The sequence below is a fragment of the Leptonotus elevatus genome, chromosome 5 (genome assembly GCF_054856555.1).
Source record: "Leptonotus elevatus isolate MCC_2025b chromosome 5, RoL_Lele_1.0, whole genome shotgun sequence".
Taxonomy (NCBI): Eukaryota; Metazoa; Chordata; class Actinopteri; order Syngnathiformes; family Syngnathidae; genus Leptonotus; species Leptonotus elevatus.
The window spans coordinates 19,900,001-19,912,500 of record NC_141243.1 but is presented as its reverse complement, the minus strand read 5'-3'; the positions used below and the strand labels follow the sequence as shown (position 1 = coordinate 19,912,500).

The window sequence follows — 12,500 nt, the reverse complement described above, 5'->3', positions numbered from 1 at the left end:
ATTATGTGAAATGACTTGACTTGTGAAGTGAAACATCACACTTGTTGCTGTGCAGGGAGCTTGACAGGTTGTATTGTTTATTTGCATCAGTACATATTAAAAGCATGAGAAAAAAATGTTTTGATCAGTGATGAATCGTATAAAAGGACCATGTATTTATTGATACAAATTAAAGCATGTTTGGGGATTTTTTATTTTTTTTGTATTGAACGTATAGCATGGCATTAAAAAAGTGTTGGCATAATTCTAAGGACACACAAAAAAACTATAGCTATACAGTATAGGACCTCTGACTTAATAGGATTAAGCCACACGTCTGCAATCTGACAGTCTACTGTTTGGCTGCAAAAGGGATTTTTTTTTTTTTAAACCACCCAAGCTGACGACACTGCTGTGAAAACTTTGCAACATGAGCTGGCTTCTGCTGAACCACACACACTCATCTGGCTCATAAACAGGCTGGCGGGCCTCTCAAAAGGGGGCAGGAATCCTCACCAGGCCTGTTTAGTGGAGGAGAAAAGTGGCACTGCTTCACAGGCTAGCGCTTCAGCAGCAGCCGTCCGTTCACAACATCAATCACACATATAACATATTCTTCAGTGAGGGCTTAGGACAACATAGCACACCAGTCATTTGTACCCTTACCTAAATTCAAATGTAGTTTTTTTTTTTTTACATCAATTCTTACAGCTGTGGTAAGCACTGATGCACGAACCCACTTTTTAACACACACACACACCTCAACTGTGATGTGAATGCCTCCCCGGTGAGCGTCTGTCAGTGGATGCACGTCAAGCTCAAAGTATACAAACAAGCAAATTAAGCACTGGCATTGCCAGGGTTGTCCTCGTTGTCCACTTGGGTGCCGACTCAGCATATTTTTTTTATCACCGTGGGCATCGCGGCAGACTTATGAAAGGCTTCTTTCAGTACAGTCATGTTTGAGCAGCATTTTATTTCCAGGGCCATTCTGTCTATATTGGATGTTACTTGTATCCTTTGAGTGGACGGTTGAAAATGATTACAGCTGTGGACTTTCCACACATATGTGAATGAGTGAGCGGGTGAGAAAACAGGCAGATTCAGGCTTTCCCCTCAATCTATGGGGTGCAAAACCTATTAACATTTTCTCTAGAAGGAGCTTCAGCCGCTGGGGTGCCCGTTAAAATGAGCCAGCGGAACCCTGCGGAGAGTAGTTATCATCCACACACTGGTTAAAAGCAGTTTCCAGACGTCTGAATATGAACTACTGTATCTACAGTATGATAATTCCTCTTCTAACAACACCTCCAATGAAAATCTCTCCCCAATAGGGCCATACTGGTGCTTGTACTCTCCCATTAAGCAGAGTCGAAAGACAATGGGCCTCAATTACCGTGCGTACGCACCATTTTGTGAACAACAAATGTGTGATTCGTCGATATCATCAGACTTGAATTTGTGTGTATTCTGGGAACAAATTTAGAACAGCTTCAGACCATGCGTATACACAAATAATGACGGACCAGCTTCTGAAAATTTCAAAAAAAAATTGAGAATATTGGAACTACACTACAGTCATATATATTATAAACACTAAAACTAGGAATTGAGAAATTCCTAATTAGTTAACATGAAAAGGACACTTGTCACGTACTGTATATAAATAAAGACTCGAAATAAGTGATTTTGCCTCACAGCTAGCAAGGCAAAATTAGCATTTTGTGCCTCAAACAAACACATTGAAACGCAAAACTTATAGCAAAACGCAGAGCCGTCAAATGTTGCATTGTTTCGAATATTTGTTAAAACAATCGTGACTACTATACTAAATAGATGAATGAACAGAACACAGTCTTGATAAATCATGTGATGTTTACATTGATCTGCGCATGTCACAACTCAACACAATTTTAACTGAAGATCTCGGATCACCTGCTTACATGTGACATGCAGGTCCAGAAAGTAAAGACCCTGAAACAGTTTGGCTTTACTCTACTCAACAGGTGAAGACAAGCTCGTTTACCTGCGTAGAACCACATGTGGCCAAAGCCAATCAAAAAATGTTTTACTTTCTGGACCTGGATTCCCCAACCCTGGTGAAGAGAGGACTTCAGTTTGAATCGGAATGTCAAAAAAAGCAGAGATGGGAAATCCTGGTCCCGAAAGTAAAAACCCTGCCACAGTTTGGCTTTAGCTACAGGTGCTTGTACTCAACCGGCAGGTTAACGAGGTATTTACAAAGAAGCACCTGTGGCTAAAGCCAAACTCTGGCAGAGTTTTTGCGTTCTTGACCTGGTTTTCCCCATCTCTGCAAAAAAAAGTCTCCATTTAAACTCGGCTCAGCGCAGGGCCAATAAGTTGTGCAATTTAGAGCACTGCTTTTGAATTATTTGACACCTTTAAATAATGTGATTTTGATAAGAAAAAGAACCTTAAAAAGGACAGTGTGCAGAATTTTTTGATTTTATTTTCAATGTTCATTCATTTACTTTTAAACCCCACTATTATTTTCAATTATATGCAAAAAAAATAAGTTCTATCACATCAACATACATTTAAAAAAAATTATAATCGTAGGTCGAGTAATTGCTAATTATATTACTTAGGTCGCGCCACGCCTTACAGGAAGCTGACATGTTTTGCCGCCATCTTTCTGCTACGTATACCCAAAGGAGAAGAACTTCGCGAACGTATTAATTGGTGGTAGAGGCTTGCTAAGTGTGGTCTCTATGAGGCACTGTAGTGTGCGTGCTTCAAAATGCATGTACTTTGAAATTAGGGTCTATTGGTTCACCAATAGATAGCACCAGGGCTCTAAATAAACTTTTTTTGATGACCTGCCACGTGGCTGTGACTCTCTAAAGTTACTAGCCAAACACAATTTCCACCAGCCAATTTTTTTTTCCCAGTGAAAATTTTCCCCGTTTTTCTTCCTTCTCGTTTTGAAGTCCCTAAACATCAAGTAACAACAGAATGTCTATCGCAGCATGTTATGTTGTATTAAAAAAATACACTGATTCTGAAATTGATAGGAAAGTCAATTGACTTCCTCCCACAAGCATACGGTCTGTGAAAAGCCTGCTCTTTTTTTCCGATGGCGTGAGCATTTCAAAACTTCTCCAACTCAACATACTTTTGTACACTTTCAATTAAGAGAGTATGGTGATATATCTTCAGTTCATAATTCTACACATTTAAAGACATGTTTAATGATTGATTTATGTCAGAAAACTGCCCATCTAGAGGCTTGCATCATTCACATACAAATGTTATATAACTGTGCACCGTTTCTCACCTTAATTCGTTCAGTGCTCCCAACAGACCTCAACTCGATTTGCCAAGACTGCAACACTTTTCACATGTTTAGCACTCGTGAAACAAGAGAAACACAATTGTTGGCGCTATTAATTACGCTAGGCGAGTGTGTCGCTATGACTATCTTTTCTTTATCGCTGTCATATGGTGCTTGTGGCGTTGCAATGTTAATGGTTCTTGGTGGAACAGAATTGTCAACAAATCGCTCCTCTCTACTGTTATTTTGATTAATGTCACTCTTGTCAAAGGTGTCAAACCTGAGTGAGTTCCAGCATAAAGGTCACTACTGATTTCAGCTGTCAAAACACTTTTATTGTGACGAGGTCCGACAACAACAGTGCCTCTAACTGAGCGCAAATGGCATTTTCAGAGCTAGTTTTCCGGAATTACCTCTCGTAAGCTTACTTTGAGCCTTGAAACTTGCAACCAGCCAAATTGACTAGTAAATATTTATGACCACCCTCCAAAATGAATTTTAACCCGCATTTGGCGGATTGGCGGGTGTTCATTTAGAGCCCTGGAACACTTTCTACACACGGTCCCTTTAAAATCCATCTTGACGCTTATTATCTAACAAATGATTCATCTGCTTTAACTGAAATTGATGAGAACATAAATCAGAATTTAATGTCATATCGTTTTCAACTGTTTCCTCTCGAGGTGTCTTCAGTTTGAAGCCTTCAATCTTCCAAAACGTAATACATTTGTCTTATTCCTCGGTAGCTGGTCTAAGCTCTTAAACGCACAGAAAACTACTGTATTATGCTAAAATGCTAGCTGTTCAAGTGAAGTTACACTATAGTGGTATTTACACTTATGAGCACGACTGTATATACCACCATTCACCACTAGTTGGCAGACATACAATATATAGTAGGCTGAGAAGGCAGGATGCAAGGTTATTGTTTTCACCTGTCTCTTTATGTTTGCTAATAATATAACTCATAAAAGACTTTACTGGTTTCCACAAAACTTCACAAAGGAAAGAGGCAGAGTCCAAAAAAGAAACCATTTTGGTGCTGATTCAGAGATTTACATAAATGTGAATTGTTTTAAAAATCTGCATTAATGCACACTGTCACCATCTACAGGACAGGATGGGAGCTAGTTGTGCATGTTTAAAAATTAAAAATAAAAAGTCTCCCAAGCCTTCCACATGTCAATCCGTTTCTTGCTCTTTTTCTTCTTTTTGTCTATTCGATATTGCATTAGATGCTAATCTAAGAGGGAGGAATCAAACAGTTGTAGCTCATAATTGGGAAGTGGGGCTTAAATAATGTCAACTTTTGGGGGTCCATTTCAGTAGTTGATTAAAATATATTTCATGCTCCAATGAATATTTGTATGTGGGCTTCGGTCAAAGCAATCTAGGGAATGTGTGTTCATGGAAATGAAGGAGCATGTCACCCAGTACAACGCTTTGGCTCATTGATGTGTCTTTGATAGTTTCTGAACAATGAAGCTCTGTGGCAAAGAGGAATCCATCAGACTCTGGATACACTTGTTAGTAGCATCCACTCAAGCTTGGCTTTGGCCTTGTCAGTAGATTTGCTGCCCAGAGGAACACTAACATTGAACTTGTATTCACCAACCAGATTTATATGATGCACTCACAATGACCTGGGTAAAAAAAAAGAAGAAAGTCTGCCACTAAATTCCGACTATTGTCTACGTGACACAAGCTATCAACTCAGTGTCCTATAGCCTTTCCAGGACCACTTCACCATGCATTGAGAAAATAATATGACAAACCATCTTATCTGAACCATAATATCCACCTCACTTTCAAATCAAGCATTCTGAAAACCACTGCAAGGCAGCATAAACTTCACTCTCTGTACATCCCTGAAATAAAATGACAATGGCTACTGTTTCTTTAATAATACACCCAGAGCTTGTTTATGCTGTTCTAAAAATCAACTTAATACAAAAGGGGAGCGGAGGACAAAGCCATCATTTAGCATGCCCCCTCAGGCAGATAATTGCAAAGATAGTGAGAGCCCTATGCATACAGGAACTAAAACTGCTGCTGAGCCGCCATTGTCCATCAGCGGAAAGGACGACTCTTGACAGATGGAAGCCCACTGAGAATCTCTGCCAAGGCTTATGCTTTGGCATGTTGACACCGGTAAACATGGAAACATTAGATCGTTAGACGCATAAAGCTAAATTTGACCAATTTTGGCCTAATTTTGAAGCAAACTCGACTCCATTGTGCAAACAGAGGCTACCTCCTCCAAATGTTTACATCTCATCATTAAGACTCATGTATTTAGTGACAAATCAAGGAATATGCTAAAAATTTTAATCTCACATTTTTAGCCAGATCCCCATCCAAATCTACTCAGTTCTTTGTCTACCCAGGCCTTACCAATCCCTTTTTGGTTTTAAATAAGTTAGTTTTCAGATAATCACGCTAAAAACAACAAAATGAACAGTTTAAACCTGAGTACTTAATTCACATTTTCAAGACAACCAGAGCGTTCAGAATCTTTTGCCATACCAATTCAAGTGACTTCAATTTCCACAAAGACAGAATCAGCGCACAAATGAATTGCCATGTTCCCGTGAAAAGAAAAAGGAGATTGACTATATAAAGCTTTAACAGTCTGGCATCGTGGTTACAAGCACACTTGGGATAATACTTATTTTTAGTTAAGGAATAGCATTAATAAGCTAAGCAACTGAGTGGGACAAACCCATATTTGTGACTCAAGCAACTGTAAATTTGCACTTCATTGCGTTAGCCTAACAGAAAGTTTGACATTCCGAGTCAAACTAACATTTGCAACTTAAATGACAACTGACTGAGTGACAAACGTGACCCAGAGACAAGCCCTGGCTGTTTACACTTGTTGATCAGACGCTAATCTTTTTCATATGCAAAGCCTTGGAATTTGTCCCCATCTGAGGTGTACACAATATTAAACTGCTCATATTGCAGTTTTCATTTCAGCAATTACAACTTTGGATTCACCCTGCTCAAATATGGAAGAGCAAAATAAAGCAATAGTCACATGCCACTGAGTTGATATGCAACACAAATCTATGAAGTTTTTTTGGGGCAATTTTGACAGAGATTTGCAAGATTTAATTAGTATGGTGCGGAAGGATTCGAATTCCAACCATGCTTGGCACTGACACTAATTTGCAAAGAATTATGAAGCAATCATAAAAGGATGGACTCGCATCTTGTGAAGACTAAACGTGTAAGTTATTTAAAATGCACTACACACAAAAACAACCAAAAGAGCAAGGCGTGTTCCTGTGTAGTTTCTCAATTCAACGTGAACTTCATGACCGCCTGCGCCCTGCACAGTTGAAATGTGCTCGCTGGGCTTCCTTCAATACTATTTGTTTGGGGTAGATTATGACTAGTTATTGTCCCAAGGCGCAAACAAATGTTCAATATAAAGACTTACGAACGAAGTTAATGCCTTCTCGGTGCCACGCCACTATCAACTAATGCAAAGAGATCAAATTTGACAATACGTTTTGAAGGGACAATACTTACTTTCTGTGCAACGCATCTCATCAGGAAGAGTAGATAAACTGTCACGAAAACATGCGCCCCAAGCGACGAAATGATAGTCATTTTTCTCCAATTGTTTCTACTTAATGCGACGGACAGTGAACCGTGTCCCGCTCCTCTTCCCTCATTCACCTGAAGTGTCGGGAGCGCGCTTCCATCGTTCATGACGCCAACACAGGAGCAGACCCCCCTACTACTAAAATATGGCTTGACCACTTAACAATACAATTTAGAACATGCACAATTGTAATTATATTGCTATTTACACAGTGTGTCTTATTTGAGATTTAATGTTCTATCAACATTCTACAGTATGAAAGCATGATGAGAGATTTCAGCACCTCAGTACTTAATGGCTATATTGTATGGAATTGTGTTTCGTTGTAAAGTATATTTGAATGAAGAGTTCTGCCGGTGTAAGCACTCACGAACTTACATAAACTTTTTACAAAAAAAAGAAGAAAGAAAAAAATTATTTTGGTGGTATGGTCACTATAAGCCTATAAAAGGCTCCCCTTTGTGCGCATGAGATAAAAGCACGCAGTCAGAAAGACAATGTGTAAAATTAGCATATATCGTGCCAAAAATAATTATATAGTAGAAACGTTATAGCCTACTTTGTATTGCAGTAAATAGCTGCTATTGTACTGTCAATTTGGGGAAATACCGCTAGATGGTGCCAACGTACATAACTGAACATATTGGCACATTTCAAAATCATTCAAAAGTCAGAAATGCGGTCAACTGGTGCGGTGAACATCTTATGTAATTTACTTATATCCCTATAAACACACCAACAGCCAACACTGTATGAAAATTTAAATTGTTGACTTTATTTATTTATTTATTTGTATTTTTATTTTTTAATTATTTAGTTAGTTTGTTTGTTTATTCTTAGGCTACTATTGTTTTGCGTTTCTTCTTCCACCCACACCTTTATTTTATTTTTATTTTTATTTTGTTGTTGCGTTCAGTGCATTGGATTACTGTTTGACCAAAGTAAGTGGGTTTACTGGTGGGGTTACTTAGTGATTTACATATTTATTAATAACATTTTGGGGGATGAGTTTACTTTGTGCAACCAGTTCAGGGGGCACCCCGCCTACTGCTCCAGCGCCCCCCGTGACCCTTATGAGGACAAGTGGTTAAGGGGATGGATGGATGGATGGATGGATGGATAGTTGGAGTTTACTTTGTCCTGGAACCACATGCATGTGTTTGAGCATGATTTTGGCTTTTAGACAGCATAAAGATGAGCCAGCAGAGCAATATCATAAAGGCCACGTTTCCATAATCTAGTTATTATATTAATTAATATATTACGTATTCCAATTTATTTATTTTTAATTATTCATCTTTTTTTTTTGCGAATACTGTACATTATATAGAGTTATACATCACTTATGTCCGATACTTGTGTTTGGGTTCACTGTTTCCAGTCGGACCTATTAAGGGGCGGAACGCAAACAGCCACGTAGTAAAAGGCGAAGCTGGTTAGGTGAGCGTTCATTATGATTTTAATGTATTTATTGAATTTGTCATTTTATAGTCAGTCCGTAGATGTTTAAATCATGCTAGACGAAACGCTTTGACTGTAAAATTTATGTGACGATTTAAAAATGTAATCTAAACACGGGCTATGACTTCTAGCGACCGAGTTAGCAACTTCGATGTTAGCTGCTTGACAGCTCCCCCGACACAACCTTACTGTATATAGCTAGCTTTTTTGGCAAGAACCACCAGCTATTTATGGCTACCAATTACGCACTGCGTCTTTGTTAATTGCATTTTTCGTAGATTTCATGCAGTGCGCTTGCATGTGACTTTGTTGTTGTTTTCTGTTGATAGCTTCATCTTTATTGTGTTAACAAACCAATGTTTGCCAATTAGTGCAGTTCGGAAAGATTAGGTTTTGTTTTACATCGATAATGCAACCATCTTGTTTATTTATTTTACAATTACTGTTAGTACTGTTATTGAGGCATCTGTTTCATACATTCCTGACGGCTGAGTCGCTTGTTGGTCGATCGGTGACAATTTACCAAGAATAATGATGTCTACTTGCTTTAATCCGTTACACAATGTATTTAACTTAGAACTTTTGTTTGTTTGTTTGTACGTTTGTTTGTTTGTTTGTTTGTTTTTATTATACGTAAAATTTTAAATATATTACAATTGCCAATTATTAAATTAAAAGTTAACACAACGCAATCTGCTTAACTATAAATCCTTATTAGCCGTAACTCGCTGACATTTTAGATGAAATATTATTATTACTTTATTTCATTTTTTTAATGAAATATGAGCAATGTTTGGTATGTAACATTGAGCCTTTCCCAAAGTGTTATTAATACATTTGTTTCACTCAGTAATTTGTCTTTTCAGTACCGTGGTACTTCTTGGGACTTGAAAAGCACCTACTTTCAGGTATTGTGTTGCTGCCAGATGAGGACCCAGAGGGATCGTGTATAGGCAATGGACCTTAAAAATTAATACACTGTTCAAATGGAGATCAATGCTGATCAAGATCGCAGCACTTTGAAATTCCAAGAGGCTGAAAATGAGCAACACTTGACGCAACAAGAGCTTGATGGCAATCTAAGCACAACCCATGGGATTCAAAATGGTGAGTGCTGATGCTTTTGCGGTGGAATATGATTCGTTTGCTTTGTTTTATATGTTCACATTACACCACATGCTCACAACCAAACCAAAATTCTTGCTGTTGTTTAAAGACCATTGTAATAGGGGAAAAACATGCATACCTTGAAAGTGGAATAGCCAGCTCATGGATGTTTGAGACTACCAACCAGTCAAGTGTCCTTTAACATTGAAGTATGTCCAGAGTCCATAATATCCATCCATTGAAAGACTGGACGATGGATTGGTCCACAGTCCGTTGCACGGCACATAGACAGAGACAACCGTTAGGATTTACACCATGAGTCACAGAGGGCGAATTCAGCCCACGGCCCCACATTGAGTGCATAACACACAGCCAAACCCCCCATCGCTCCCCGATTAGCTTGGATTATAATGACCTGTTATCATCATTTAAAACTGGTATCCAAATACACATGATGCTTCAGCAGCATGGTTGTGGCACTAGATTATTATCTATTATATATGATATAATTAGCAGTGCAACAGAGCTTTAAGACGTTCTAACCAGGGGGCGGATTAGCTTGTGCTGCTGAGTGTTGTCATAGTTGCTCAGCCAGTTTTCCAACAGAATCACATTCACTTTGCATTCTAGTCCACAATACAGACTATGACTCACTGTCACATTCCTTGGGACTCGTTCATTTCAGGTCCCATCAGCTCGAATGTGATGCCAAATGGAGACAAAAAAGACATTGCTGCTGCTGCTGGGAGCTCCCATGTTAATGGGTCCCCGTCTCCAACAGCCTTTCCACAGAGCAACAGCTTCCCAGTCAACTCCCAAACGCAGGAGGTTTCCCCAGGTGTGACTGCTAATCCACCCATCATGCTTGAACCTGAGCAGACTGTTGCTGTCACGGGTCACACGGGTGATGCATTGCAGTCGCTCAGACTCAGTATGCCTATGCAGGAGACAGATTTGTGTAAGCATACATTTGTTGCGTGAATGCCGCTTCTGTTTGTGTATCCCCGCTTTACATTGCAACGTTATTCACTAAACTCACATTCTTTACTTCTAATGTGCTTGTTCTCTGGGTAGATGGAGTCAATCAAATTACTTTTCCCCCAACTTTTGTAGGGTTGATTAAAAGGTGTAATGGCATATTTTCCAGGATTATTTTTTAATGGTTGCATTAAATTTCATAATATTCAGAACATTTCAGACAGCTGTAAATGTTTCCTTTCGGATGAATGCCTTTGCTCTTTAGCCAACCAGCAGCCTTCGTTGGAGATGGAAAATGAGGAGAAGATTCGTCTGGAGGCTCGCAGGCGCCTGGAAGAGCAGCTGAAACAGTACAGAGTGCAAAGACATAAGGAGAGGGTGAGTGAAAAGATATATTTAATCATCTTTCAGCTGTGTGTTTTTCAAGAGAACACACTACACATAAGCAATATCATTACATGGATTTGAAGTAGTGCTGTCAAAGTTAGTGTTGACTCATTGATTAATCGCAAAATAAATCAAATGTATCATGTATTAATGCAGATTAAGCACACTATTAATTCTGACCACAGATGATCCTTTAGCTTGACAGCGGATGGCTACGTCCAAGGTAGCACAGATTGTGCTTGAGCAATGAACATAACCATGCAAGTAATTAACTAACTGTTTAGAAAAAGAGAAGGATGAGAGTGTGCAGCGGATTAAAACATGTTGAAGACGTCCGCATAACATTAAATGTAGAAAAAATGAACACATAACAGGTGCTCTTTAAATTTGAGTTTTTTTAAATTAAGTGATTAATTATGATTAATCAAGATGTAATTAATGTGATTTCAAATAATCTTTTGACACCTCATTTATAAAGTTTAACTCGGGCAATTTTTGAGGTATTGCTTTTCACATTTTCAGCTGATTGGTGGTGTACAGCAGGCTCAGCAACTTGAACGTTTCCATATTATAAGAGTAACCACCAAATTTCTTTGTTTTAGTCTCACCGCAGCACACCGAAAAACAGACCATTCAGTACATTGGATCCAGAGTTAATGCTGCATCCTGAGGCTCTTCCCAGGGCCAATACAGTCGCCATGACCAAGGAGTATTCCTTCCTGAGGACTAGTGTGCCACGTGGTCCTAAACTGGGGAGCTTAGGAATTCCCCCCACCAAGGAGAAGAAATCCAGATCTTCCCGCACTAGCAAGATCCACTCCTTGGCTGACTACAAATCTCCAGAGAATGATGGTGGAGGCGAGGCAGGAGATGGAATAAAGACTGCAGACAACACCATGGGCTCCATCCAGTCCACTATCAGCTCAGTATCCACTGTATCCGAGGTCAGCGTGATGTCACAATCAGGCACCTGTGAGGGAGAAGGGCGATCTGGTGTGTTGCTCCAGGTCGGGGAAAGTGTCCCCGAGGTTGATGGCGGTGAATCAGGAGCAAGACCTGGAAATGATGGCAATGATAGTGACAGCTCATCCTACAGCAGCGTGTCTACCAAAGGAACCAACAGCATGCTCTCTGCTGCCATGGACCGGCAGCCGGGGAACTACACGGTTGAGGGACGGGTGATCGCTCCAGAGGCCATGGGTCAATTTCCCTCCCTGCATGAAGTCTTGCAAGCGGCCAGTGATGAGCAGCACCTTCTGGAGTTGGAGCAAGAAGGCTCTGTAGAAACACGCAGCCGCAGAGACAGCTTCTCCAGCAGGTATTTTTTATGTCGAGCATTGATGAAGTACGTTCATTCTTTTATGGTAATCTCAACATGTGGTTTTACCTTTTTGATCTGTCAAATAACTATTGTAACACAAATGTTTGCATTGTTCAGTGTCTCTTTGGAGAGTTCGGTAATGGGCCATGATGAAATGCTTCAGGTGCTGAAAGAAAAAATGAGACTAGAAGGCCAACTGGAATCCTTGTCATCTGAGGCCAACCAGGTTAGTATGAATCATTCACATGTACGCTAATCAGCCACAACATTATGGCAAAAATAGTCATCTCAAATATATACTTATATAGACAGACATTTGGAAATACAGTGTAAATTCTTAGAATATTGTCCTACTCACC

General features: G+C 39.5%; 2 protein-coding genes across 2 annotated transcripts in view; one reads left to right on the top strand and one right to left on the bottom strand.

Annotated features, from left to right (window-relative positions):
- The window catches only part of LOC147174170 (uncharacterized), a 33,991-nt gene extending 27,042 nt beyond the window's left edge, over positions 1-6,949 (bottom strand). The window contains exon 1 of the mRNA XM_086076331.1: positions 6,812-6,949. Coding sequence (XP_085932457.1) covers positions 6,812-6,892 — 81 coding nt within the window. The 5' untranslated portion in view covers positions 6,893-6,949. The remainder of the gene's footprint in view (positions 1-6,811) is intronic.
- A 1,308-nt stretch (positions 6,950-8,257) lies between these two features.
- golga3 (golgin A3) overlaps positions 8,258-12,500 on the top strand; it is a 17,510-nt gene continuing 13,267 nt past the window's right edge. Inside the window, 6 exon segments of the mRNA XM_086076897.1 lie at positions 8,258-8,327; positions 9,215-9,455; positions 10,141-10,413; positions 10,699-10,811; positions 11,423-12,138; positions 12,259-12,367. Coding sequence (XP_085933023.1) covers positions 9,335-9,455; positions 10,141-10,413; positions 10,699-10,811; positions 11,423-12,138; positions 12,259-12,367 — 1,332 coding nt within the window. The 5' untranslated portion in view covers positions 8,258-8,327; positions 9,215-9,334.